The sequence below is a fragment of the Anopheles marshallii genome, chromosome 2 (genome assembly GCF_943734725.1).
Source record: "Anopheles marshallii chromosome 2, idAnoMarsDA_429_01, whole genome shotgun sequence".
Lineage (NCBI taxonomy): Eukaryota > Metazoa > Arthropoda > Insecta > Diptera > Culicidae > Anopheles > Anopheles marshallii.
The window spans coordinates 23,854,188-23,881,790 of NC_071326.1; the positions used below are offsets into that span (position 1 = coordinate 23,854,188).

At 45.2% G+C, this 27,603-nt stretch overlaps 8 protein-coding genes across 8 annotated transcripts in view; 4 read left to right on the forward strand and 4 right to left on the reverse strand.

The window, feature by feature from the left end:
• LOC128719875 (thyroid receptor-interacting protein 11) overlaps positions 1 to 13,727 on the reverse strand; it is a 36,204-nt gene extending 22,477 nt beyond the window's left edge. The window contains exons 1-2 of the mRNA XM_053813514.1: positions 13,539 to 13,727; positions 8,206 to 8,364 (exon numbers count right to left, since the gene is read on the reverse strand). Coding sequence (XP_053669489.1) covers positions 8,206 to 8,364; positions 13,539 to 13,727 — 348 coding nt within the window. The remainder of the gene's footprint in view (positions 1 to 8,205; positions 8,365 to 13,538) is intronic.
• Positions 13,728 to 14,517: 790 nt separating this feature from the next.
• Positions 14,518 to 15,033, forward strand: LOC128708756 (ADP-ribosylation factor-like protein 2-binding protein). The gene is made up of 2 exons (XM_053803736.1): positions 14,518 to 14,619; positions 14,695 to 15,033. The coding sequence occupies exons 1-2, from the start codon at positions 14,518 to 14,520 to the stop codon at positions 15,031 to 15,033; spliced, it is 441 nt and encodes a 146-aa protein (XP_053659711.1).
• A 100-nt stretch (positions 15,034 to 15,133) lies between these two features.
• On the reverse strand, positions 15,134 to 17,876 carry LOC128707465 (nuclear pore complex protein Nup93-1-like). The gene is made up of 5 exons (XM_053802416.1): positions 17,713 to 17,876; positions 17,465 to 17,645; positions 17,099 to 17,395; positions 15,333 to 17,021; positions 15,134 to 15,253 (listed from the first exon to the last, which is right to left on the reverse strand). The coding sequence occupies exons 1-5, from the start codon at positions 17,871 to 17,873 to the stop codon at positions 15,134 to 15,136; spliced, it is 2,448 nt and encodes an 815-aa protein (XP_053658391.1). The 5' UTR covers positions 17,874 to 17,876.
• A 483-nt stretch (positions 17,877 to 18,359) lies between these two features.
• LOC128707972 (mRNA cap guanine-N7 methyltransferase) lies at positions 18,360 to 19,590 on the forward strand. The gene is made up of 2 exons (XM_053802929.1): positions 18,360 to 19,440; positions 19,517 to 19,590. Exons 1-2 carry the CDS (start codon positions 18,360 to 18,362, stop codon positions 19,588 to 19,590), a joined length of 1,155 nt encoding a protein of 384 aa, XP_053658904.1.
• A 214-nt stretch (positions 19,591 to 19,804) lies between these two features.
• On the reverse strand, positions 19,805 to 20,476 carry LOC128708576 (UDP-N-acetylglucosamine transferase subunit ALG14 homolog). The gene has a single exon (XM_053803555.1). The coding sequence runs from the start codon at positions 20,474 to 20,476 to the stop codon at positions 19,805 to 19,807; it is 672 nt and encodes a 223-aa protein (XP_053659530.1).
• Positions 20,477 to 21,394: 918 nt separating this feature from the next.
• On the forward strand, positions 21,395 to 23,004 carry LOC128717161 (protein arginine N-methyltransferase 1). The gene is made up of 2 exons (XM_053811416.1): positions 21,395 to 21,436; positions 21,898 to 23,004. The coding sequence occupies exons 1-2, from the start codon at positions 21,395 to 21,397 to the stop codon at positions 23,002 to 23,004; spliced, it is 1,149 nt and encodes a 382-aa protein (XP_053667391.1).
• Positions 23,005 to 23,952: 948 nt separating this feature from the next.
• Positions 23,953 to 24,870, reverse strand: LOC128708036 (uncharacterized protein C18orf19 homolog A). Its single transcript, XM_053802994.1, has 2 exons — positions 24,288 to 24,870; positions 23,953 to 24,218 (listed from the first exon to the last, which is right to left on the reverse strand). Exons 1-2 carry the CDS (start codon positions 24,868 to 24,870, stop codon positions 23,953 to 23,955), a joined length of 849 nt encoding a protein of 282 aa, XP_053658969.1.
• A 546-nt stretch (positions 24,871 to 25,416) lies between these two features.
• LOC128708109 (glycerol kinase) lies at positions 25,417 to 27,476 on the forward strand. The gene is made up of 4 exons (XM_053803068.1): positions 25,417 to 25,500; positions 25,603 to 26,289; positions 26,371 to 27,196; positions 27,265 to 27,476. The coding sequence occupies exons 1-4, from the start codon at positions 25,417 to 25,419 to the stop codon at positions 27,474 to 27,476; spliced, it is 1,809 nt and encodes a 602-aa protein (XP_053659043.1).
• Positions 27,477 to 27,603: the final 127 nt, after the last annotated feature.

A 27,603-nucleotide genomic window follows, 5' to 3' on the forward strand; every position in this document is an offset into this window, starting at 1 on the left:
TACAATAGCACACGCTAAGCAACATGGACAAGTCATCCCACTGTTCTGCGTCAGGTGCGTTTGGGTTTGGGAGGGATTTTGGACCGGTCCTATCGTGGGAAGACTAGCGCCGGTACCGGTAATACCACCGGGAAGCGATAGCCATGACATAGTAACAGTCCTAATTTAAATCCCCGTTCGATAAAGGTTAAAACTTAACTTAAAAACAGATGAATCAACACAACCTGCGCATTATAGTCATGAAGAAGAAGAATTCATTGAGAAAGTCGGACGACATTCTCACGAAAAATGTGAATTTTAATTGTCCTGGATGGTGAAGATAATGATCAGAGCATGATCTTTGTTAATGAGAATGCATTATTCGAAGATGCAGCTATGTTGGGGAACTTGATGAGACCAAACGTGAAGAATTCCATTATTCTTTAAATTAATGTTATTGCTTAACATGATTGTACAATTTAGATGACGACTTCTTCTTCTTCTTTATCGGCACAACAGCCTCAAGAGGTCTAGGCCTACCATTTTTGGCGTTCCTTGACTTCATTTACCCATAGTCGGATTGTCAGTCCTGCGTACGCGGGGTTGGTCCGAATGGGTTTTTGGACCGGTTCTGTCGTGTGAAGATCGGGTCCGGTACCAATGCACTACCGGGCTGGGCAGATGATCTCTATACACCATAAATAACCGTATTCTTCAGAGTTTCTCTACATGCAAAAGTTTGAACGTTCCAAATAATTCATATTAAAGTCGGAATTACGATGAATGATTATAACATTGTGTTCATGGCACGTGGAAGGTGATGATCACTGGCTCATTCTCACCGCTCACTTCTATTTCTTCACTGTTTTGTTTGTTTTGCCTGCAATAACAGCGTTTTCTTGGCGAAAACAACAAAACCCTAGCAATTATTTGTCCGATCGCAACCGAGAAGTTAAAAGGCGATTAAACCATTTCACAGTCGGGTCGATCTATTTACCACCGGGTTTGCCATTCAGCCATTTGGTATGGCCGATAGTGGCTTTTGGACCTCTGGATCGAATCGGCGTATTGACGCAATGTAAAATTGTTACCAATTTCTACCGGGCCTTGCCCGTAAGTTTGTAGTTTGCCGCCAGCACCCGCAGGTCGATTGTTCTCGGTCGTCCTTATCGGGGCTGTTTGCGGCAGGTAATGCACCACGAAGAAGCATTCTGTTGCAACCGGGCATTGGACGAACGGTTGGTTGGATGCAAACCCGACCTGCCGGAAATGTTGCCCCATACCGTATCAAACTGCATAAGGTAGCTCCGGGTTTGTTTTATAAACTATGCAGTGCAGCAGTGCGGTGATGGTGCAATAGCGCAGGTTCTAATAATTAAATTACATATTTACCAGCAAACTGGTTCAAACAAAGAATTGTTTTCCTGCTTCAAAGATAAGAGGTACATGATACAATGGCAGTGAACTCAGCGGTGCGATGATGAAATGAGCGAAGCATTGGGAAATATAAAACTATCGTTTCTTTTTTTGTATGGCTCTTTTGTTAAAAGTTCTCTTGAAAAGATATTTAAAGAAAAAAAAATTTTTAAGTATTCTTATAACCAAACTGATCCCACACAACAAATATTGCAAACAGGCTTAACGAACGATCGCATTTTTTTTCTCCCCTCAATGTATGTCCTGAGTTCTGCTTTCAAGCGATCGCTCGTTTTTTTTCAACATCCAGAAGCAAAAGCCGTTTGTCACAAAAAAGTGTCCAAAAAAATACGAACACAAATGTGTGTCTGGTGGGTCGTTACATTTTTAGCTGCACCATATCCGCACCAAAACTGTGTTCTGTGGGATGAGTGCGAACAGGATGCGTGTGCTTCCACTTCGTCAGGCAGAAACGCGCAGACACTTTCGGAAGCCATTTTTGGGTGGTCCATTCTATATCGCTTATCAACATAGCACCGTGTTGAAGAGCAAATAGCAAAAAAAACTAAACGGAGACCTCCAACAGTTGCTTTAGACCTCACAAGATATCTGGAGACCTACCACATTTCCCGGTGCAACATGCGTAAGCCGCGATAGAGTTGGAGGGGCTGGGAGTTACTTGTTTATGAGCGATGTGCCTACTGTAACGTACAGAAACTTCGTAAAAAGGCGATAAACAAGACAGGTTTACGCACATTCAGTTATGTTTTGGGTGGTCCTATGGTCCTAAGGTGGCATTTTTTACGACATTTCGTAGAATTGCATCCTTGCAGTTTTTCAAAACAACAAACAAACAAAAAAATACAAAAAAACTTGTTCGTAAAAGCCCGGATTCTATCTGCTGAAAGTATTCTTCAGGAGTCTACAACAACAAACAATAAGAGCTGTAGGGAATGAACGCCAGTTGCTTCCCCGGACCAGAATAGCATACATATTTGGGAAACACTGCTGCAAGAGGTCTATGCTCATGGATAAAGAATACAACATAGAAGCTTAAAGTTGCCATCCAAAATTCGACATTTTGAAAAAGTCTTTCCAAATGTGAGACTAAACAGACATTTGTAATGATTAGAAATTGTTTGAAAGTTATATTAAAAAAAATAATGAAACAATAAAGACAATAGACACCTGCACGTAAAAGTGGACATTTCAGGGATATTGTGACATTCATCCTTTGATGTTTGTCCGTTGTCAATCCAAGATATATAAAGTTCGCATGTCTATGCTAAATTGTTCTCGGAAGGCTGAGTTGCTGGCTTCAGGAGTGGAACAACATGTCACAAGCTGTGTGCTCACAAGACTACTTAAATGAACACTAAGGTATTAGATTTTACAGTTTTTATCATTGCAAATGTGAAGAATCTATTGAGTTTCATATATTTTTAGGATACCCCTATCTAGTGGACCGATTTTCTTTTTCATCATTAATATTAAAACATGTGTTAGAGTTGGTTAAAGATGATTATATCAACAAAGAATGAATTTGCAACCGAACAGCTATCAAAATCTGAACGTAGTAGCATGCGATTCGATGATAGCGGCGTGTTATTCGAACATAGTGGCAAATCATTCAAAGGTAGTGGCGTGCGATTCGTTAAAAGACCCACTCTGCATAAAATCATAGTCTTTTCATTAATTTATGCTCTTTTGAGTCGGTATTTAATTAAACAAAACTCAAGCGAGACCAGCAATCGTTAGATTCTTACAATTGCTTCAAACTTTTACGCCTTTCTACTTCCAAATAACTTAATCAATTTTTTGACATATGAATCGACAAACACAGCTGCCACACCGCGTATAGCTTACATTCGTTGGCTAACGTAGTTTTAATAATTCTACCGGTCAATCACAATTTTTCACGCCAGCCTGCATCGTGTAAACCGCATGCCCGAGGGGACGCCCTGTCCCCGGCATGGGTAACCCCATTTTCACACCACTAATCACGATAATCGACAATCAAAACGCAACAACTGTCCAACCCTGTGTGTCATGGCGGTTCCGGTGTGAACAGCGCGGTGATTGTGATTTTTGTTTTGTTTTCTCTCACTGCTGTCGTTTCACTGCACAGTGGGATGTTAGTGTGCATTACGATTCCAATTCAGGCGGGTTTCTTGCCGGGTGAGTTTTTATTATTCGGTAAACGCATCCTGAAATTAGGGAAGCAAGCAAGCGTGTAACATATTTTAACGCTACCCACTAGCACAATGGGATGGTTGGTGATGGGTAATTCTACGAAAAATTAAGCTCAGATATGGAATGGTGCCACTGGCTATAGTTGTTGTTTGCGGGAAGATCAGCAGCATGCCAATAAATATGATTTCTTCCCTTTGTTACAATACAATTCGTTTCATACAACTATAGGCTTTTAACTAACTGGTTGCCCACTGTCTATTATTGAATTCATCCAAGATCATTTTAATGTTTAAATGAGGTTTTTATTTATTAATAAACTGTTTTATCAGCAAAACTTATCGTAGGTTATTAATAAGATGTTTGCATCGAGGTAAGAAGATAGATTTCACTAATGCACTAGAACACTAGTGGACAATAGATCTAATATGGAACAACAAACTTTTGCAACCATGACCTAGAAGGTACGTTCTATACAGCAGCTGACAACGGTTGGTAGCATTGTGCAGAACCAGACATCGGCAAAAACAACACACCATTTGCTTCCAATCGATTAAGACGCCCCCTTCTGTGCGCGTCAGCCCTACCCGAGATGGATGCGTAATACGGTCCATGGCGTCATCACTGATCATACGCGCAAATGAGCAAACGAACGCATAAAAAGTATCACGCAAGCAAAAACATACAGCATAATTCCACCATCAAACCCCTAACCACCTATCCCCGGCCGGTAGTGGATGGGTAGGTTGACCTCAAACGAAAATGATGTGGTTACCTTGCGATGTGGTACCTTTGTGGTCGTAAGAGGATTTTGGAGAATAGGTGACAAGACCTAAAGGAAAAGTAAAAAAAAAAAAACAACAATACACTCGGTGACACACCTCAGCCAGTATCAGCTCTCGTGTACGGGGAGTAGAAGTTTTAGCTAGTTTCGAGCTTCAACAAGCAGCATATTATGGGAGGGAACGATAGGGACAGCACCTGAAGCCTTCCGCAACGCACCATCATAGGCGTTAGGTTGTCAAAACAACGCATTTCATTCAGTGTAACAAATTGCTGACAACCCAATAACAGGAACGCCAACAAAAAGCAAACAAACCTACTCTGCTCCATACGATTCGTTGGAGGAATGTCGGGTGTCGGGCTGAGTGTGACCAACTGGGCGGAATGTAAGGGTACAGCAACTGCCCGGTATGGGAGCAACACAGCACAAACAAAGGAGACAACAAAAAAAACAACGAATGAATAACCCACCGGTGCGTAGATGCGTATGGGACGCCACGATGACACAGTTGAACCTGTTGCGCGATGGCACGATGCCGCGGTTGTGAATCCGACCGCTACAACCAACCGCCGGACACAGTGTTGCGGTGTTCGTTGTCCTTACTGGATACCACCACCACATCGCGACTGTTCACACTCAGCGATCCACTAACGCACTACAGGTCACCGGAACGGGTTGTGGATCTGTTTTTATACCGGAAGGGCTCAACCTCTGACCGGGCGGGTTGGGATTCCTTATCGGTAGCTGTGCGATTGGCTGGGCAATGCTCAACCTGCGCATGTGCGGTGGAGTTGTTGGAGCACTGCGCACGGGAACAATCGATAGAGCTGAGTATGCAAATGGGAGCTTATCGGATCGAGTGGCGAAGGATATCTGGTACAATCGTGAAATCAATAGATAAGACAGTTTACATGAGTAATAGGGCACAAGTAGTTATGTTGTTTTTTTTTTTTTAATGCATCGAACCTGTACAGACTTTGTGAGAGGCAGTGTTTTTAAAGGGTAGATACATTATGCATATCTAGAACACAAACAGTTAAAAATGATAACCATTTTATCTCAACTAGCACTAAAGCTTTGAGTAACGTTTACCGCCAGATGAAGATGCCTTGAAATTGACGATTGACGAATAAAGTGTGAAAATGCGACCATCTTCTGTGGAGTACTACTAAATTACTGAAGCTTTGGTAAAGTGCTAACAAAGCCGTAAATATGTAGACGACCCTTCTGGAAACAATGTTTCTGTATGAAGATACTGTTCAAAAGACGATGCTATAGCCAGATGACTCGATGTTTGATCTGAAACCACGGAATTTCTGATCATGCGATCGTCCGGATCATAGGCGTAGCTCAGCATTTTCTGAATATTTGGCTTTGTGGTGAGGTCTGGTAAAGTATAACATTATATACTAGGTACTTCATACTCCCTCAGTAGTTTGTGAAGTGCCTGTACTGTTCGATATTGTTCGCCGGATGTTTATCGATCGAATCTCATCGAGATCACCGACCGCACAGTGTTATCAGAATATACGGTTATGTTGCAAGGTGTGTAGTAACCGGTAATACAGCAGGGTACTTCTTTCAGGGTATATCAGTGGAATAGTGAAGATAAAGTGGATAAGCTCAATGGTATTTCTATAAAGATCCGGACGACCCAGTCCATAAAGTCCGTTTTAGATCGTCTACATGGACAAAGGAGGCGATATGATAGGCCCAAATTGAGATGAAGTGATGGCGTTGATGCGTCCGCCAGAAAGGCCGGGATAATGTATTGACAAACGCAGGCGCACGACCCTGGAGCAGTTTAGAGGACTCCTGCAGCAAGCCAAGACCGCGAATCGGTTGTAGCGCCGTATAACTGAGTAAGTAAGTTCTATAAAGATAATCGAAATAAATACCATTAACCAAAGTCAGTATAAAGATATTCCACAGTCAAACTTAACAAATACCAACATACGGATATGTAACTGACATGTTGTAATATCTTCTTCAATCTTTTATCATTTTGAGTCATTAAATGTTCTGTAACGCTGAAGCCGTTTATCCATACACTCGCCATGGGCTGCGGCAGATGCTGCAAATTGAGAATCCTTTTTTCAGCTTTCTTTGAAGCTGGAAGTTATTGCGAGCGCTTTTATTTGATGCTAAAAGCCATAACATTTCTGCAATATCTTGAATGCTCTTTAACTTCAGAACAAAAAGGCCAATCGCACTTGATGTAAACCAAATATTATCGATTCGATTCAAGCGTAGGGTGCACTCCTGTTGCAGTTTTGTAGAAATTGACAACAACTTTCTACTGTCGATGTTGTGATTGCGATCACACACATACACGTTACCGTTCTATTGTAAGCTATGTACCAAATGATAAGCCCAACATGTTAGGGACAACTGTTACAGTACAAGTATGCTAGGCATGTCAAATGAAACTAGACACGATACAAATTTTGAAGGGAATTTGAAACCATAAAACAAAAACGGACGGTGATTCGCTTTTTCAAGAACATGATAACGGGCAATTAATATTGATAAGATGGCGATCTACATTATTATGATTATTTAAAAAAAAATGTTTGAGTTGCCTTCATAAATTCGGTATTTCTCGTTTTCGGAAAGAGCTACATAGCTTGTGGTTTACAAATTATTGTTGGCAAGTTAAAATTTGTCGTTAAATTACTTGACGATCGCGAGCTTACTTTCCAATAAGCACATATGCGCGACACCGCTGGAGGTGTACCGATATACAGTCGCTATCAGCACTATCTGTTATCTCCCGTACACTCAAGTAGTTCCACTGAAATTGTACCCTGATGGGGAGAAACGCAATAGCGAACGAAACACACGGAAGTGGCGATGGTGCTGTAGCTCGCTCACATTACGCCCAGTAGTTGAACAGCGAAAGACGAACAGCTAGAAAAGGATGCGCTGACCGAAAGAGTGGCCCACAGCTTAGCCGTTGTGATTTGGACATTTTGGCGGGAAGCGTATATATATATAAGCATATAAATTGCGCATGTTCGCAAACCAATCCCACCGTTGTACGGGCGGCGCAAAACCACGCTCTACCCGGTTGGCATGGGCCCAGTATCAGCATATCACGCACATCGTAAAAGGGTGCCGGTGAGTGCTGCGTGCGTGAAACCCATTTTTCGTGTACAAATATTTACACAAAGATAACGCGCGATAAGCGTAGAAAGGTGCACGGTATGTAACGCAGACGGTTTGGCTGTATTTGAGGGCCACAAACACACCACAACCGACGGCGAAGCGAATATGACGATACATGCACACGCACACCGGCTGTACAATCGGGCGTGTGTAATTGCGATCGATTTTGACGCCGCTCCGGAACGGTTTGCTATCGATCGGGCCTCAAAGCGACTCCGACTCCGTAGTTGTGGGCAAAGGTTTGACGAATGTTTAACATCCCGTGGCAACACGGTTGACGCGCGAGGAGTTGGTGTTCGATTTGTTGATCCTCAATGCGACCGAGCGCATGCCGAAGGGTTCCGTAAAAAAAAGGGTTCAGCTCTATTTACATTTCTGATAAGAGTTTGGTTTTGCCAAGTTTCACACGTTGCTGTCGCACAGTTTGTGTGATATCGAAATACCACGAATCATAAACGGACGTCTGCGTTAGATCATGTGTTGCGCCACCACGGTACAATGGACATACAGCGATCAAACTGTTCATCGCACGATTTATTCGATGTGGACATTATGAGGGATGAAATATATCAATATTTTAAAAACCTACAACATTAAACATAAAGAGTCAATTTCAGAGTGATTACAACATTGTACAGTAAGCAAGAAACACACGATCGGTTACTTACACCGGCAGGTTTTGTGGATGTGGACGAAGTTGCCGCACAAAGTAACTCAACCGAATGCGGTTTGGAGGCAAGCGACGAACCCGGCTGCTGGGTTCCGGAACCGGATGGCTGCTGATGCTGTTGTTGATAGTCTGCAACCTGCTTGCGAAGGGTCACAATCTGAAAAGAAGCAAACAAAAAAAACCATAGACAAAAGACGTTAGTTGACTGTTTTGTGCAATGTTGGTTCCGATAGCGGGCGCGAAGGTTTTTCCGTCACCGATTCCGGCCGCCCCATTCGCCGGCCACACAATTTGTCTTCATTACGACGTACGTACGTACGGGTTTCTTATGCTTTTGTTCGCCGACAATGCGACACCACGGCGTTCATGTGTGGCATTAAAACAAAATGATTACGTCCCATTCGGTCTCGTTGTGTTTTTTTTTTTTCTTACTATTTGCACCGTGAAAATCCGGCTGGAAAAATGGCCACCGGAAAGTTCTAGCCACCCCACAATCGGTTTATCGGTTAAGGGTGGTTGATTCGGGGAGGTTTGGTGTAATGAAGAATCAGTCGCGGGGGAGGTATAGTTTGTGACCCCAAGAGATATGCCGACTGCAACCGTTAGCCTGCCTTCCTCTCCTTCTCAAACCCACCCTCCCTTACCTTCATGGGTTGGGTTTGTGTTCTATTGTCGCAAAATGGCGCGCAGCCGTGCGCGTCAGGGACGTGGGAACGGTGCACATGCTAATCGGTTCTGGTTTCGGTACAACCTCTTTCCCTCACGGTAGCATAGCACACCGGTGCCGATGCCAGATACCAGGTGCCTATCGGCGCTGGCCCACCCGATGTTGAGGTGTTTGGAGTGGCTGGAAATTTGTTTCATGATAAAACCGAAGCCGAATGGTAAGCCCGACGTAAGTCACACTCGTCCAAACGGCGGTGCTGAATTTAATATCCATTCCCAGGGCCATTATTTCACCTGTGCTGGGCCACTATCGGTTGAGGCCGCACGTCATACAGCATTCGTCTACAATGCAGCTCGGCCGGGTAGGGGACGTTTTTGGCTTCCCCTTTTCATGCCATTGCCAGAGCCATTTGTTGCCGTGTCAGTCAAATGAACAATGGGGACCAGAGTGGCGCTGATCGTTGGCCATGTGTTACCTTCGGGCGTACGCATGCTCAAGAGACCCACCGGTGTATCGATAATGGCTATCAAAGCGCTGGCGCAGGAAGGTTCCCACTGCGGGCGCAACGGTGCAGCAGGTGAAAACAGCAACTACAGAATGTAATTAAATTTACGTTGTACGAAAATACCACAAACCGTTTTGTAGATAACAAGTATGAAAGATGACAATGGCCAAGCTTTTACTTCAACAACAGATGTTCAGTTTATTCTCGACACCTTATGTGCATATTGCAAGGATCGATCCTCGAAGATTTCCACTGATGAATTTCTAATCTTCTCATGAGCACATTTACATGTAACACCCACCCACCCAAAATTGGTCCCATAATATTTTCCATCTTGTCTTAGCGTGAAGAGTATTATTGAATTTTGTCTACCATCTACATTTTTCCAGAAAATCTATCTTACTCCAAGGAAATCCGAAACCGGAAAAATTCAACATCCAGACAGTTTGGAATCGATTTCAGATTTACTGCAGATGATAGAGGAAAGATGATGGGGTCCCATCACTAACCCGCCTACATTGGATTGAGATGATCGAATTATCTGTAGACATTAAAATATAACAACTAAAAAACGAATAGATGTTTGACCAAATATTTGACATAGTGGTAAGGTTTCCACCTGCAGACAGGTATCCTCACTCACTACACCCGAATGTCAATCTCCTCCGGTGGGTTTATTACGTCAAGAGAAAAACACCGCACAACCAAGCCCGTAAAGTCTTTTCGGGTATTCGGTTCGAAATGCCTGGGACTAGTGTGGATACATAATCAAAATGGCCGTACGCCAGAAAGCCGACATGACTTAGTAGGTCGTTACATCAGGAAGAAGGACCCAAACGGGAATTTGGAGAAATCCTTTTCTCGAATTCCACAACCCTATTTGCACGTTCAATTTTAACCAATCCTTTCAGGAACACGACTCAACTGGATCCTACCCTTGCTTTGTCAACTAAATTTCAATGGTTTCTACTTTTGTTATATGTTATGTTAGATAAATCAGCTCAGTTTTCTTCACCAAATTGAATGATACCTTCATTTGTAACAATGTTTTCATTATGCCGTTCGTCGCTTATTATCGCGCATGTCGCTTATTATCGCTCCATATTGTTGTTAATTTAAGAATATTTACAGCGCATTTTTGAATCCTATTTTTTAACACCATGATTTATAATTCTTAAGTAAAATAATGTACGAAAAGATCACATTTATTTATGTTTTTTGCATACATAATTTTACCATTATTTTAGTACAACAGTGACACACGTTTAAACAATCATGTGTTTGTGTGCGTTCTATTACAAGTTAACAAACGTACAATGACACCGGTGTACCAGTGAGACACAGTGTGTGCGCACACGCTGTAGCTGTTACCTCAAAGCAGCGTAGCGTATTTTTCCCCACGACAAAATGTTTTTTTTTATGACCGCTTTTCCATTAAAAACGATATATCGTGTTGCACATGGTGCTGCTGATAAGAAGGTATGCTAGCTGGCCCGGGAGAACGAACCGAAACCGTTCAACCACCGCCGACCTCTTCCGTCAGCACTGCCGGAGCTGAAAAAAAAGCAACCCCGGGAAATAAAGACAGAGAAAAAGTAGAGGGCGAAACAATACCGGCAACAACGCACGACGAAGCATCCGCGACAAAACACACTTGTGTCTACAAAACATCCCCGCTACAACACCGTTCCTTCCCAGTGCCCAGATACCCCACCGGATGGTCCCATTCCGATCCGAGTGTCTAAACGGAAACACGTACGTCCAATAATAGTAATGTCTTTTCCATCGCCTAGCCTGCCCGGTACGGTTTCAGTCGGCGACAACGATCGTGCGGTGGCCAACCGGCTCAAGCCACGTCGGCTAAGCAGGGCACCATGTAACATGCTGGTACAGTATGGTTGCTAGTGCTTTTGTTTAAAAACTAAATGTCCAACAGATAAAAAAAGCCAACGGGAAATAAGCGGCAATCTTCTTACACTGGTGGGTAGGCTTGATATGCTGGAGATATCCTGTCGAAACGCTTTAAAAGTTTGAAGATGTCTTGAACACCGTAGCAGATTCAAGCGCCCATGGCTATTATATTCATTAAAGTTAAAATGAAAGCAAATTATTGTGTCCACCCTAGTTAAGCAGGCAACTATAAAAAAGACTTAAGTAAACAATCTACACTACATAATGCTACATGGGATTGTCGTATTAGTAATTGTACATATCGCCTATTCAACACAACAGGTTCTATAATCTACAAAGAAAAACAGAAAATGATTAATAAGAATTTGAAAATCCTCTAGCAATGGAACATAATATAAAACAAAAACAAATTACTCAAACGTAACCGGTAAATAAAGGTAAAAACGTGCCCATTTTACCGTATTTTTGTTGGTGCGGGTGCGGATATGTTTACGCGTGTAGCCCCGTACCCTTTCCACTGCGACCGTGTGTCAACCGTGTGCCTTCGCTTACACAGACCCACATTGCGAGTGTTAAAACGTCAACCATCATCATCTGCATCCGCCGTTGGCCGCGTGAGCAGTACAATATGTGCGGCTCCAGCAGTACGACCGTTCGGTGGGGCGACGATTATCGATGCTTCCGACGTTCGTCCACAAAACACCCACCATACGGCCACAGCAACCACCTGCACCAGGGTCCGGGCTCGTTGCGCAACGTTCACCGGGCCGAACGGTAAGCTTCCATGGCTTATTAATCATATTTACAGCCGATTTTCAGCGCAGATCACATGCGCACACCGGCACACAAAAGCGAGCTTCATGGGCCGTGTAATTGCCACTGCGAAAAGTCAGGAAGGAAATGGGTACTTCGTACGTTTGAAGGGACCAAGCACGATGGATGTTTGGCTGGAGACACAAAATTGGCCATTCGCTATCGCGTATGTCGCGTTCGACAGTGCAGCATGACGAGCGGGGTAGAGAAAATCAACGACACACCGCAGTCCGTTTCGTCCGGTACGGGCACAATCCGTAGCTGGGTCACCATACAGTGGAGAGTGGGAAGCTCTGAAGCGATAAACCTTGAGCTCATCGCAAAACAGTCCGATGTATGCAAGTAATTATGAAATATTGTTTGTGGCTGCATGATCATGATGATGATGATGATGATGGTGTTTGATGCTGCAGCTACAAGCTTTAGCTTTTCATTGCGAGTTTATTTGTCCGGTGCATCCACCGGACAACTCGGTGACACTTTGCACAATTCTTCAATCGTTTGCGATTTTAATTAACTGTCGGTCAATATCATTCTCGGTGGAATATGTATTTATGTCTTGCTTGCTTTCCTGGCAGTTGTTTTTTTTAATTTTTATACAAAACTAATAACAAAAACGAAACGATACTCTGTACAGCCAAACCTAATCTTAAATGCCTTCGAACGGACTCATCGATTATAGGGGTTTGGCTTATCAGGTTAATCAAGAGTCCCATCTTGTACCCTAACATAGGCCTGAAAAAGACATAATTGTCTTTCAGGTATTTTAAAACTACAATTAGCTTATCGGAAAATCGATTCGAACCGGTGATATCGAACTGTAGTTGTAAGCAAAATCGACAACACTCACATGGCTAAAATTACATTAACCCACTATTATGGTTCGTGATCAGTATCTATCAGTAATTCTCTAGCAGCCAGTTTTCCAAATATCTGTCACAGCTTCCCAGGATATGACTGTTCAATATCTGATCAGCTCAAAGCAGTTCAGGATCAACATATAAACGGCTGTAAGCATTTTTAGCTGCAAATTACTTAGACTTTGATGAACAGCTTAGAATAATCAAGCAAAATGCGTAATATATTTCGGTATATTATGAGCAGATTCGAATAGCGCCAGACTCTGAGGTAACTGGAGGTAAGATTTCGAAACGATGCGATGGATGGATGAATATACTATGGAAAGTTTAAAAAGATGAAGTTGAAGCACTAGAATATTCATATTGTTTTCTGTAGGTTTGAATAAAGATCTCGATTACATCTGTTTCTTCATCATTTGTTCATAGGGTTTCATTGTGCAATTCCTGCAATTTTTGCATTTTTAGAAGTGTGTGTACAAGCATGTACTTGTTGCATTACGCATCTGAAGAAATAGATATAAAGCCCCAACATTTACTAGCCGTAAATCTTTCCTGCACAGCCTTTGTTTACATACCTCTTGGTCCTGTGTCGCACATAAGTCCGATAGTTGGGTGATTTTTTCACGTGCAATGTTTAGCTCCCGGGCCGGATTCTGTTCGCTTTCGTCCTCCCCGATGATACCTTCCGCAAACACTTCCTGCGTGAAGGAGGTGATCGATCCTTTCACCTTGTTCAGGCTATCGTTCAGCTTTAGCCACGACATTTTCGCGGGCAAGAGAGTTCGGATATTTTGTGGCCACGGCCAAACAAACACGTAAGCACGGAAAGCACAACAAACCGGCTGCCAAGATTGATTTGCATAACCGATGGAAACAACAGTGCACACCACTTACTATCTACAAACAAGCATTCCACAAACTTCACAGGTTTCGAAACCACGTTTTGGGTAGCCCTTTCGGGACGATTTACAAGAAAATTGCACAAAATTTAAACCTCCACGAATTCCAAAACAAAAACATTACACGCAATGACAGCCAGGTTTCGCTCCCCTTTTCGCCCGACCAGATGTGGGTTGACAGATGTGACGTGGGGTTAAAATTGCAAAACAAAAACAAAAATTTAACTAAATTTCTTTTTCCGTTAAATCATTGTGTACAAGAATCAGATACATTTTATAGAATAATAGTGGCTAAATGCTAAAATATGAAACTATAACAAAGGTTCAATATAATTCACTCAACAGGATTCTTTTAACTCTTTCTCGTCGCACTTTGAAAGGTTTATCACGATATGAATATCCAAAGTTTATTGAAGTGTGATAATTAATTTTTAATTCATTTATTGAAATAAATAATTTGCAACAGGATTTCACCCAATTTAACTTTTAATTTAAATAACGATTGAACTGTGAACTGGGAAGGTATAAACGATAAAGAACCACCTGTTGTAAAGCCGTTGTAACTATGGTTCCGGAAGCCTAAACAACGGTAACATGACGACGATTGTTTTTTACCAAACGCGCTTCCTCTGTCACCTATGACGCCCGACAAAAGATGGATTTTGAGGAAAATATCATTAAAAGACAAAATTCAAGCGAATATTTCGACACCGTAATCGGCCACATTGAGGACATCGTGATTGGGGAAGAGTTTCAGGTGAGCAAACCGTTTTAAAGAACTCAGCAAACCACGTGTGATGTTGTACACTTTACCGTGTTCTCTACCGTGTAGCGTATGGTCAATCAGTTCATGGAATGCTATTACTACGAGTTTGAACCGGGTGAAGAGAATAAAATTATCTACACGGAGATCTACCAGAAGTACACGAACATGATCGAGGCACACATCGTGGAGCATCTGAACCGGAAGATGACCTGCTTCGACATGGATCTGTTTGCGATGGAGCTAGAGAACAAGAAAACCCAGCTCGATGGTGAGATCTTCGAGCTGTTGTATACGCTAACGGATTTTCTCGCCTTCAAGGATATGGTGCTGGACTACAAGGCGTTCAAGGAAGGTGCATATGATGATCTGAGCAAGGGTATCAGCGTTACTGGCCTTCAGAAATAGAGCACTGATGGCAAGGAATCTCAATCTCTCTTTACGCATTTATTGTAATAATTGTACGATCAGTTAGCTTCAAAATGTACGCCGTACACAGTATGCGCTCTCAGTGCATGAGGATCTCCGTTTGTATAAGTCTGCTATTGGTATCACCGGGCATGCGGTACGGTACCATCGCGGCCATGTTAGTTAGGGCCTTAGCTTGCTCGCGCAGATAGCTCAGTTGCTGTGTGTAAAATGATAAGAAAATAATTAACACTCACTTGCTACCAGTATGCATTTAAAGTTCGCCGCGCGTTACTTACATTCTTCTTGCCAAGGTCATCGAACTTGGCGACATCCTTGCCTTTCATAGCCTTGAACTTCGTGTAGGCAATGTCCATTGTCGCTAGCAACAGGTCGGGAATGACCTTACACACCTCTCCGGATAAACGCTTGAAATTGTTAACTGCCACATCGAGATCGGACATCCGCAACGGGACCAGCTTGATTCGTTCGAGAATGTCCATCGCGGATTGATGATTTTTCGCATGATAGTAATCGAAGAATGCTGCCAAATCTTTCAGCAAGTTGAACGTTGTCCACGTCTGGGAGTCACAGTTTTTCTCCGCACCGGTGTACCGTTCCGTGAATTCGTTTGCCATTCGTTGGACACGCTCACGCAGCGACCCCTCCTTGTTGGCGTGATGAACTACCTGGGACAGCAGTATGGATGTGTAACGAAGCGCCTGCTCCTGCTGGAATGCCAAATCGAACATCTTGATTGCATCCTCAAACATACCCTTCTTGACGAATTTTTCCGCCACCATTTCGCACACGGTCCGTGCATCGATGTGCGCTGTCTCAAACTGATCGATCAACCCACGCGAACGCATCCCATCACGCTGCATGCGACCAAACAGCAGATCAAAGTCTCGACACTCGATAGCCAGATCTGCAACGCTTACGAGGAACAAATTTCGTCCCTCGCTGTCCTTCAGATTGCGCAAGAAGTAGAAATAGTGTAACGCTTCCGGTGGATCCGTAATTTCAAACTTCTTCACGTACAACATGATCAAGCGCGCGATGTTCAACCTTCGCATCGGTTGAGGATCTTCGAAGTCGACTGATAGCAACGGTTCCTGCAGATTACGCGGCCCACCAACCATGTGCAGCTCGTTCAGTGCCAGACCAATGTGGACGGCGTGTACACGATACTTCTCGAAACGAGAGAGGAATTCAATACCAGCCTCATACTGTCCCGTAAGGGCCAGCAGCTGGAAGAAGAGATGGGGTTGCTCATTAGCATTGTAGTGCTTTTCACCATACTGTTCCAGAATCATGCTTTGCAATCCGGAGCAGGTCAAATGCTCGGAACTATCGTCGCCTTCGGTTCGTATTAGCGACAGCTGTATCCAAAGAAAATCATCCGTCGTTTTGGCAATGTCGGCATGCGGTTCCTGTATGTCACAGCATCCGACGATACAGTACACAGCCCGTTTGTACGGATCGGTTGCGTTACGTATTTGTCTCTTGTACTGCATACGTATCTGCAGTTCCAACCGGGGGTTTGTTTTTTGCTCCGGATTGTGACATTTTTCCTCCAGCACCGCAATCAAATCCTCGTGGCCCTGTCCAGCCATTTGCATACATTTCAACGCGGAAGCAATATCGCCACAACGCAGGCAATAGTATACCATGGGCCACAATGGTTTCCCGTCAACTTGCCCGTCCTGTAATCCGATGAACGATGAGTTCAGTCCGTGGGTGGCAAGTTTAAGTCCGACGAATGAGCCCACCAAATTCAGTACGCTCGGTATGCCACCACGACGAGCTTCGCGCAAATGCTCCGATATCACGGTTTGCATGAATACTTTGTATCGATTCTCCAGGTAGCGCTTTGCCTGGTTGATGAACAGATGTTGCGAACAGCGCACTTTCATCGGATCTTGGCTTCTGGGGATAGGAGTCACGTTCGCCATGTACTTTACCACCTCCCAAACATCGTTCACGCGCTTAAATGTTTGAAATGGTAAAAGAAAGGTTATTTCCTGAAAAAAAAAGTACATCGGAAAGGTGCATTTCTGCTTACCGAATCGTTGAAACTATCCGCAACCTGCGCAAACCGCTGTACTAGCGAGGGACGCATCGCTCCTTCGCACACAAGCTTGTTGTACTCGTGCACCTCACGAGCGTAGGCCATCTCCTGACTGTTCAGCGCGGATCTACCACCGAACGTGGATTCGTTGAGAATGGTCTGCTCCGGACCTTTGCGGATGTCGATCCAGCTCTGCGATGGCCCAATCAAAGCATTCATGAGCTTTACCTTTTCCTGCTTCCAATCGTTCATCATATGATCCCATTTCTGCGTTTCCGCAGCCATGTAGGACTGGAAGGAAAAAAGAAAAACCTAAGTATGCGACTCGCGGCGCTTAAGGCTGTTCGTTGCTATAGTTACGTTCTTATGCACTTCTTCGATAACGGCGAGTATGGCGTTTTCTTTTTCGTTGCGAAGGAAGTTCTGCACATCCGTTGTAGCGATCGGATCCAGCGGTTCAAAGGTCTTGCGCGAACTGAGTGTTTCGAGCTTTTGTGAAATTTTTGGTAAGTCAATTCCATTCGATCCGAGCAAGATGTGCCTATGGAAAAGGATACATACACTGTTAGTTAAACCGAGATTCTGCTGACTTATCTTTCGTCACTTACGCTTGCATATCTTGCGCGCCCGTTTGTGTTACCCGTGAATGCAGTTCCTGCGTTGCTTGTAGCACCTGTGGCAGGGTGCGTTCCACGCGCGGCAAATCATCCGAAACTTGCGTTTCATGCGTAAGCTTTTGAGCTTGCTGCAGAAGTGCATTGAAATCCATTTTCGATACGTATTCGGCGGCTGACAATGCGACAGAGTTTGTTGTTTTTCGTTGTGTAGCTTACCGCTTCACCATAACCTACAAATCTACACAAGCATCCACAGCAAACCGGTTCTGAGTTCTGATAAACAAATTATTCTGTGAATTATAGCACACCAGAGCAGATAACGCGGTTTTATATGGTACCATCATACTTACAGCGAGCTTATTTTACAAGAAAAAGTCTTTTTTACAGTATATCCGAACACGTTCGGACTCAATGTTTGGGCGGTTTTAATTTTTATGCTTTTTGCATCGCGAGTCGCAACAAAAGAGACGTCAAAAGTGTCAAACGGTGCAAATGTCAAAATCTTAACGTCAGTGTAAAAATCACAAGAAAACAAACAATACTACCGCATCAAACGAAAAGCATCGTGTAATTTTACCATTCATTTTCTATTTTTATTTGTTTTTTATGTAGTCCTACATATTTAACAATACTACATCATGTCTGAATCGCTCGAACCCGATACCAGCGTGTCTGAAAGCAGAGATTCCGAAGGCGAACCACAGCAAAGCCAAGATGGCGAAGCTGGTGTACAACACAGTGCAATCGTCGCCTCGCATTACAACCAAATCGAGGAACGGGGTTTAGTTGCACGCAAAAAGTCGAACATATACTTCATGCGCAACTTTAACAACTTCATGAAAACCTGTGTTATAATAAAGTATACCACATTGGTTAAGGCAAGGACACCGCTGGGCTCACCGTTCCGGGTGTTGGATATGTGCTGCGGTAAGGGTGGTGATCTGATGAAATGGTCCTCCGCGAATGTGACGCACCTGATCTGCACAGACATAGCGCAAGTAAGCCTGGAGCAGTGTGAAAATCGTTTCAATACGATATTCCAACGGGAACGGGATCATCAGAGGAAGCCGAGGGTGGAATTTTTTGCTGCCGACGCTACGCTCCAGCAGCTCCGCACGAAGTACCACGACCCGTCGATGAAACTGCACCTGGTGAGCTGCCAGTTCGCGTTCCACTACTCGTTCGAGTCGTTCAAGCAAGCGGACTGTATGTTAAAGAATGCGGCTGAATGTTTGGACGAAGGGTTCTACTTCATTGGGACGATACCGGACGCAAACGAGCTGATGAAACGGCAGCGCCGGGCAATGGCCGACACGTTCGGGAATGACATCTATCGGATCAAATTTCTGTGCGATACGGACAATCCGCCACTGTTTGGGGCGAAGTACAATTTTCAGCTGGATGATGTAGTGGACTGTCCTGAGTTTTTGGTCCATTTCCCCACGCTTGAAAAGTTGGCACTCAAGCATGGTTTGCGGTTGGTGGAGAAGAAACGATTCGAGGAGCTGTTCGATGAACATGGCATCCAGAAACAGGGTTTGCTGGAGAAGATGAAAGCATTGGAAACCTATCCACCACCGCCGCATAGTTGGCAAGGCGCAGATGATCAGCCGAAACGGCCGGAGCAGTATAAACATGTGGAAGAGCGAGGAATACAAGGGTTCAGCCCACATCCATTCCGAGTGGGGACACTTTCGCAGCAGGAATGGGAAGCGGCAAGTAAGTATTGGAATGGTACTAAATCAGGCGGAAATGTTCATTATGTTAACCATTTCCTCCAATTGTTATTTTGCAGCGCTGTATATGTTTTTCGCATTTCAAAAAATGAAGACTTCCTACGACGCGAACGGTAGGCCAGTTTATTCCTGATAACGGAAGAGCGGCGCTTGTTACTGAATTTAAGCTTTTATACATGAAAAATATATCAATAACTAACACGATGTCAAAAATAATGCGATGGAATTAGGGGTTTCTTTCATTGAACTGTCCAATAATCAAGGATATTCTGTGAGTTATTATTTTATATTCGTAGCTTTCCTCTTTGAACCATTAAATTAAGTTGGCTGTGGTGACACTGTGATGCTTATAACCGTCCAAAGCAACGAACATCCGTCCGCGTGGTGGACGTCTTCTGGAGTAGCTCAGGCCACTGGACCACGAACATGTCCACGATGTAGAGCAGTATACGGCCACTCAGCGAAAGGTTACGCACGCGGCAGAAGCTTTCGATGAACACTATCCGACATTTGGTGTTGAGAAACAGCAAACGGGCCAGAAATGCGACCAAACAGACGGGTACACACGTACCGGGTCCGTTGGTAAGAATTAGCTCCGGACGAGCCTTTAGCACGAGCGGCACACAGTTAAGCAACGCAAGTACGGTCGTTGCGATCGAGCTAACATAGCTCTGGTGTACGTCCCGGCTGCGGGGAATGGTAATGATCTCGTACGATTGCTTCTCCGGATCCGGTTCCCGACGGATCTCGCTTTCGATCACTTTCACAACGCTCGTTTTGTCTGTACTGGCGAGCACGTACTGGCGCGGAGAATAACGTTCGCAGTCTAGACGATCGACTATGCGCATCATTTCGGCCGTATGTCCACCCGATCCCATAACAATCATCGTGCGGGCGGGGGTGGTACGTGGAGCAATGGTCGAACCACTTTGGCCACGGCGCACCGAAATGAGCAGATATATTAATCGCACCAACAGCAGGCAGCCAGCGAATAGAAGTATCGATGATAAAAACGCCATGGCAACGCGGGACAATTCACGCTATTTCGACTGCAACTTGGAGAGGTTGTGACTTTCTTCTTTTGTTCGCACTCGGTTCGATCGACTTTCTTTTCTAACCGATCGTCACTGTTCTGTCCACCTCATCACTTTTTGTTTACATCGTTTGCAGCACTGCCGATCGATCGATTATGTTGATGATCGTTCCCGATCTTGGAATGCACTTGAGAATGTCGACTGCAGAAGGCGCCGTCCCGCAGATGATCGACACGCAGTTACAACGGACCGATATCACCGATACCTTGGGTCGATGAATGGAATTCCTGAATCGGTGGTGCTTTCTTTTTTCCGTCGCTATTCGTACAACACGGCCCTAGTGGCGGGGGAACTGCGAAGTGAGAGTGTGTGTGGTGTATGCTTACGGAGTGGGACGCGAAAGCAAACATGATGATAGGCAAACACCGAACATCGGGATTGCGGTGAAGATGTTCAGCTGTGATAATCTGTCAAAAGGGGTCCACCGTTTTTTTTTCCATCAGCGCAGAACGTTGGATTTGAAGCTAACATTTGTTTTGTGAGATTTGTGGGTTTTTACAATGAAATGTGATCCTCAAACTAATCTATAATACGCACAGTAATTTGCAAAAGGTCCAATGCAAAAGGTAAAAAAGAAAGGACAGTAAGTTGAAACTATTTTTCATAAAATTTGAAGCAATTTTCGTCATAAAACGTACAGGAGAAAGAAATTTTGGTGTTGGTGTTATTTCCCTTGTTTTCGCTAGCGTAAACTAGATGGCGCACAACCGTCACACAACCCGTTGCTTTTGACGGTTAATTGATGCACACTTGACAGCTGTCACATATTGTGCAACGGGTCGGAGACCGCTCAAACTCAAAGCATGCATAAAGCTTGACCTCGGTTTCGGTGTTCCTCGTGAGATGCTGCCCGCTACCAAACAAAAAGGAATCGAAATTAGTACTGTAAGCATTTCTGCAACAAGGAAAGTGTGAGCAAGGCTTAGGATTTGTATCAAATTCCAGTGCAACACTCCGGACAGACGAAATCGCGTGTGTACGAAATAGTGTAAATAGGCATATAGGCTTACAAAGTGTGCTATCGATTCCGGCGAATGTGAGACAACGGTGCCACCATTTTTTTTGCGTGCAAAGCGAATGAAAAAAATTCTCTGGAAGCGAATTCTTTTATTGGCGCTTATCCACCTGTAAAGGCGATTGGTCCGGTTGTACAACATACATCCTTTTCGAAGTGGTTAATTGTGTGAAGTACACCGATTTCTACAGCTAAAAAAAATGGTAAGCATCGGCGGGTAGTTTGCATACATGATGGCCATGTTGAGGTTATGTGGTTCGGAGTTTAGAAGAGTTGTTGCTTCTGCTCTTATTATCCTGCCCATTCTGCTTTCATTGCCCAACTATAACAGGCTAGTACCAGTACTGATGTTCCGATGGAGTCGGTGGACGCGGCCGGACCGGTGCCGGGTGCACTGAGCCCCAACACAGTGAATGGGAACGGGAATGATTTGGCCACCAACGCAGAAGATATGACTTCGCGTGATTACTACTTCGACTCGTACGCACACTTTGGCATCCACGAGGAGATGCTGAAGGACGAGGTGCGTACGTTAACCTACCGAAACGCGATGTACCACAACAAGCACCTGTTCAAGGGGAAGGTCGTGTTGGATATCGGTTGCGGTACCGGCATCCTGTCGATGTTCGCGGCAAAAGCCGGTGCGGCGAAGGTCATTGCGATCGAGTGTTCGAACATTGTCGACTACGCACAGAAGATCATCGAGGCGAACAACCTGCAGGAGACGATCACGCTGGTAAAGGGCAAGGTCGAGGAGGTAACACTGCCGGAAGGGTACGACCAGGTGGACATTATCATTTCGGAATGGATGGGTTACTGTCTGTTCTACGAGTCCATGCTGGACACGGTCATATATGCACGGGACAAGTGGCTAAAGAAGGACACGGGAATGATGTTCCCGGACCGGTGTACGCTATTCGTGACAGCGATCGAGGATCGACAGTACAAGGACGAAAAGATCAACTGGTGGGATGATGTGTACGGCTTCAACATGAGCTCGATACGGAAGGTAGCGATCAGCGAACCGCTGGTGGACGTTGTGGACCCGAAGCAGATGGTCACGTCCTCGTACTTGATCAAGGAGATCGATCTGTACGTGGTGAAGAAGGAAGATCTGGAGTTCGAGTCTCCGTTCCATCTGTTGGTAAAGCGTAACGATTTCGTGCAGGCGCTCGTGACGTTCTTCAACGTGGAGTTTACCAAGTGCCACAAACGGCTCTCATTCAGCACGTCGCCGGATGCGCCATACACGCACTGGAAGCAGACGGTGTTTTACTTTGACGACTATCTGACGGTTAAGAAGGGCGAAGAAATTTACGGCACGTTCAAGATGAAGCCGAACGTGCGCAACAACAGGGATCTGGACTTTACGGTCGATCTCCACTTTAAGGGTGAACTGTCGCAGGTGCACGAAAAGAATCACTACCGGATGCGCTAGGCTAGGCAGGGCGAAGTAACGAACATGCATGTCCCTCCGTCACGCGGTCACCAACTAATAACCCCACCACCCCATCATCATCACATGAAAAACATCCCCCCGTTTTCCGCTAGTTTCAGTCAGTAGTATGCAATGAATATTTCGCAAAATAGCTCTCAAGGCCCGACCCATATAGGACAACAGGAGTCGATTAATGATAATGGTATACTAGTATCGGTAAACATTTTCCGTGACGGCGTTACACTTCGTTCTGTGAACCTAGTGGTTTTTCCATTCACACTCACGACAGACATGTTTTTACCCGTGTGTGATACGATATAGTTTTTAAATTGTTCGTTAGCAAAACACTGTATCCCGGTCCGTGACCATGTATGTGCGCATATGCTACAGGTAACGCTGGACTTCCGGTTGAGTTTGGTAATAAGTTATCCAAATACCCATATAAGCCCTACTTCCATCCTCCATCCTCCTTCACACCTATTCACTGACGTAAGCCGGTGCGCCGTATCAGAGCAGCAGCAACTTAGTGGTAGCGAAGGAGAAACCATCTGTAACCAACACATTGAAATAACTAAGAATCTATAGGCGCGCGTGGTAAACAAGTAAAACAAAAGTTAAAAAATATACGAACGAAAATTATGATGACTGGACAAAACAAGGCTTTTGTTTTTTCTCTTCGACAATCCATAGCGTAACAAAAAAGAGCGCAATTCTTAGGGTAATTACAAGCTTAACCGTTTGACAAAAAGTGTATTTGCACTTATGCTTTCGCAATCACTAGATCTATGCTCGAAACACGCTAATGTAAGCCCTGCAGCGATAGCCATGTCCACAACCGCACTTTATAAGCTGGCATGGTGGAAAACAACAGAGAAAAGGCAACCATCACCACGACACCCGCTTCAATGTTTTTTTTTTCTTCGCTCTTGCAAGCATACGATACGCGCGCTATTTGTTGTCGCTTACGCTGCTGGTCGTCGCCGTCGTTGCGGTTCCCTTGCCGTCCTTATCCTTGATGTTAAGATCACTCATCAGGTTGTTCTTCTTTTCCGTCAGCTGCTGTGTGCGGTCCTTGAAGTCTTGCTTCTTTTCCGCTATCTTCTCCTGGATGTTTTCCTTCTTGTCCTTGTACATCTGCACCAGCCGCGCCTTGGAAGGCATCGGTTTGATGTAGCCCCACTGTTCCAGATACTTGATGGAAATCGTTGTGCCGCCTGTGCATCGAAGAGGGAATGTGCAGTTAAGTCATAAGCGAAATTGTTTTGACATGGATATGGACTTACCCAGGGTGACCGTGTATCGAGCAGGAGTTGCTATTTTATACAGCAGGTACGCAATAGCTATATGGCCCAGGCTGGAATCCCGCACCGGGTTAATCAGCGTCTCGGACACACCGAGCGATTCAAGGATTGCAATCACATCGACACCACTGGTCGAGGCGTAATAGAAGCCACCGAACCATACAACCGATGTGAGACAGTGGACGGGCACCAACACGTACCAGTACTCCTTGTACATTTTCTTGAACCGAGCAAAGAGGCCAAGTTTCTCCGGTACGGGTGTGGACGTTGGCGTAGATTCGTCGCTTTCCTGCTGCTGTTCGTTCGTGGGTTTTTGCTGCCATCGCAAAGCGTCACCCCGTGTGAAGCACCGTACTGGCACACTGGTGTACCATGTTGGGACGGGTTGGCTTATTGTAGCGTACCGACCTCTGCTGTACAGACATGCTGCCGATAGTGTGCTGTGTACGTATCGGTTGAATCCATTGCCGGATGTGTACAGTCTCGGTGCCACCGAAAGCAGCTTGACGGAAGCGGATTGGCCTAATGACGTCAAACGAACCATACCTAACGCTAATGCGGCCATTTCGGGTGATTATTTTCTTACTTTTTTTGTTTCGTTTTCGGAGAGGAGAGAGCACACAGTTCAGAATTGATCGCGAAGTTGATCGGACATTATATCGCTCGAAAGCAGCACACGGTTGAATTTACGCAGTATTGCTGTGGCACGACTGTAAGCTGCACTCCTAGTGGCGATTGAAATATGGTGAAAATAGGTTGATTTGGTAATCGGAAGGGATTATATTTACACGTTATGCTGTGTTGCGCTCGTCGTTGTTATCCCTTCTCCCGGAATCGATGATCCCACTACCTTTTGTTTTCGTCGGTGTTATGACAGGTGCTGAACGTTTTTTGCTTTTCGCCCAGAAACGAATTCGTTTGCATTGAAGCGTTTTGCCTTGTTCGATTGCGAAAAAACGGTTCGGCAGCTGTCAGAACAATCGCATAACAAAATCAGCTGTGCACTTTCTGCTGCATTGTTGTTTTTTTTCGCTCGTGGTGCAGGATTTGAAACATGTTGTAATGTAATCGAATAATTTTACGCACCCCCAACTAATCCCGGTTTTAAACGATGAGTGTAAACGGAAGGCATCGGAGTAAGTTTGGGTCGCTGATAGGCGTCCTTTACGTTGGACACACATGCTGTAAGTGTTTGGTAAGTGTCCTTGCTCCCACACCCACAGCATCCCTGGTGTCGGATGGCGTTTCAAGGATAAGTCGTTATCGATTTTAATTCTCATTCCACTCTTCATTGCAGATTTACTCCACGCGTAATGCCGAGGTGCTCACTTGCCACGAATCGTCGCTCGAATGTCTTTCGCCACAGCCAGGATGGGTTGAGTTTGATCCGTTGGCTGTATGGGAGACGGCCCGAATGTGCTTGGAAACGGCGGTACAGAATCTGATCATATTGGACATAAACCCGCACGACATTGTGGCGGTCGGTGTGTGCAACCAGCGCGAAACGACTGTACTGTGGGATCGGACAACCGGCGTACCGCTGTGCAATGCAATCGGATGGTGCGATACGCGCACTTCGAGCGTGGTCGGAAGCATATTGCAGCGTGTACGAGGGAAGAAGAATTACCTGAAGTCGGTATGCGGACTGACGGTTAGCAATTGCTTCAGTGCAGTCAAACTTCGTTGGATGATGGAAAATGTGGTCGGCGTGCAGCAAGCGGTAGACGATGGACGGGCGGCGTTCGGTACGCTGGACAGTTGGATTATATGGATGCTAACGGGCGGCGTTGAGGCGGGCATTCATGTGACGGACGTCACGAATGCATCCAGGACAATGCTGATGAATCTGGAACGTTGCGCGTGGGATGAGCGGCTGTGTCGGTTCTTTCGCATTCCAAGCAAGATCCTGCCGGAAATTCGAAGCAGTTCGGAAGTGTACGGATACATTAACGATGGTCCTTTGAGCGGAATACCGATTGCAAGCGTATGTTTTTCTCTCCATCGTCAGCATATTTCCAAAGTCACTGGTTTTTAAATGCCATTTACTAATTTTGCTTTCATTTAGTGTCTCGGTGATCAACAGGCCGCTTTACTCGGACAAATGTGCATTAGCGCAGGACAAGCGAACTGTACGATTGACGAAGGAATGTTCGTCCTGTTTAACACTGCCCAGGAAATAATCGACTCCAGCCACGGGTTGCTTTCGACAGTGGCGTTTCAACTTGGTCCCCGTGGGGCCGTATATTACGCACTGGAAGGCGCTATTGCACACGCCGGTTCCTCCATCGGTTGGCTAAGGCAAACACTAGCGCTGGAACCATCGTCAAGCGATCCGATGCATAACAGTGCATCCGGTTTATTCCCCGACGGCACTGCCAATACTCAGCTAGTGGCCTCGTTTTGTTCCGTCAGCTCACCGGTGCCACCGTACGGTGAGCCTAAAATGCTTACCAGCAGCAGTGGTTCACGTGGTGGCGTAATTTTCGTACCTGCCTTCAGTGGATATTATACGCCGTACTGGCGCTACAAGGCACGTGGCATGATGTTTGGCATTACGCTACAAACAACGCCACAGCAGATCCTGTACGCCGCGCACGAAGCTATCTGTCATCAGGTGCGTGAGGTGCTGGACTCATTGGCAAAGGATTGTCCTACGTGGCCACGCCTAACAAAGCTAACCATCGGTGGGGACCTGAGCGAACAACGATTCCTGGTGCAGATGCTGTCCGATTTGAACGGGGTGCAGGTGGAACGGCCACAAACAACAACACCGGCCTGCCTCGGTACGATGCTCGCCGCCGGACTGGCCACCGAGATACTGTCCATCGATCAGTTTCGCCAAAACTGTGTTCCACCGGTCGATGTTTTCAGTACAGCTTACAATTCTAGTCGTATGTTGAACCTCATTGTTCTAGCATAATGATCCCATTCTAACGCGATTGTGTTCCCCCATTCACAGAGAGAGATATGAAGTTTCGTCGTTGGAAGATGGCTGTCGATCGATGTCTGAACTTTGACTCCGTATCGGAAAGTGATCCCGTGAAGCTGATCGGTGATGGGCGCGATCCGGACGCGTTCGTGCGCTGTTCGATACCCGGCTCGGTGTTTATCGTTTCGTCCTTTGTGCTTATCGTCGTTGCACAGCTGATGAAACAGAACGGTTTCGCGTAATAGTATGCGCAAGAAGCTTCCTTGCTGTTTGCCGTGCATCCGCAGTTACCAGTTTGAAGGTAGTATTAGCCGCTATAGCTTTGACCCTGATCGCCACAATCCGGGGCAATCGTTGTTCGTTGTCGTG

Coding starts and splice junctions, on each gene's coding strand:
- LOC128708756 (XM_053803736.1), top strand. CDS start 14,518: ATGGATTTTGAGGAAAATATCATTAAAAGACAAAATTCAAGCGAATAT. Junction 14,620..14,694: donor TGATTGGGGAAGAGTTTCAG/GTGAGCAAACCG, acceptor TCTACCGTGTAG/CGTATGGTCAATCAGTTCAT.
- LOC128707465 (XM_053802416.1), bottom strand. CDS start 17,873: ATGGATTTCAATGCACTTCTGCAGCAAGCTCAAAAGCTTACGCATGAA. Junction 17,646..17,712: donor GGCGCGCAAGATATGCAAGC/GTAAGTGACGAA, acceptor CCTTTTCCATAG/GCACATCTTGCTCGGATCGA. Junction 17,022..17,098: donor CGGATAGTTTCAACGATTCG/GTAAGCAGAAAT, acceptor CAAACATTTAAG/CGCGTGAACGATGTTTGGGA.
- LOC128707972 (XM_053802929.1), top strand. CDS start 18,360: ATGTCTGAATCGCTCGAACCCGATACCAGCGTGTCTGAAAGCAGAGAT. Junction 19,441..19,516: donor GCAGGAATGGGAAGCGGCAA/GTAAGTATTGGA, acceptor GTTATTTTGCAG/CGCTGTATATGTTTTTCGCA.
- LOC128708576 (XM_053803555.1), bottom strand. CDS start 20,476: ATGGCGTTTTTATCATCGATACTTCTATTCGCTGGCTGCCTGCTGTTG.
- LOC128717161 (XM_053811416.1), top strand. CDS start 21,395: ATGCTGCCCGCTACCAAACAAAAAGGAATCGAAATTAGTACT. Junction 21,437..21,897: donor AAGGAATCGAAATTAGTACT/GTAAGCATTTCT, acceptor CAACTATAACAG/GCTAGTACCAGTACTGATGT.
- LOC128708036 (XM_053802994.1), bottom strand. CDS start 24,870: ATGGCCGCATTAGCGTTAGGTATGGTTCGTTTGACGTCATTAGGCCAA. Junction 24,219..24,287: donor TCGATACACGGTCACCCTGG/GTAAGTCCATAT, acceptor TTCGATGCACAG/GCGGCACAACGATTTCCATC.
- LOC128708109 (XM_053803068.1), top strand. CDS start 25,417: ATGAGTGTAAACGGAAGGCATCGGAGTAAGTTTGGGTCGCTGATAGGC. Junction 25,501..25,602: donor ACACATGCTGTAAGTGTTTG/GTAAGTGTCCTT, acceptor TCTTCATTGCAG/ATTTACTCCACGCGTAATGC. Junction 27,197..27,264: donor TACAGCTTACAATTCTAGTC/GTATGTTGAACC, acceptor CCCCATTCACAG/AGAGAGATATGAAGTTTCGT.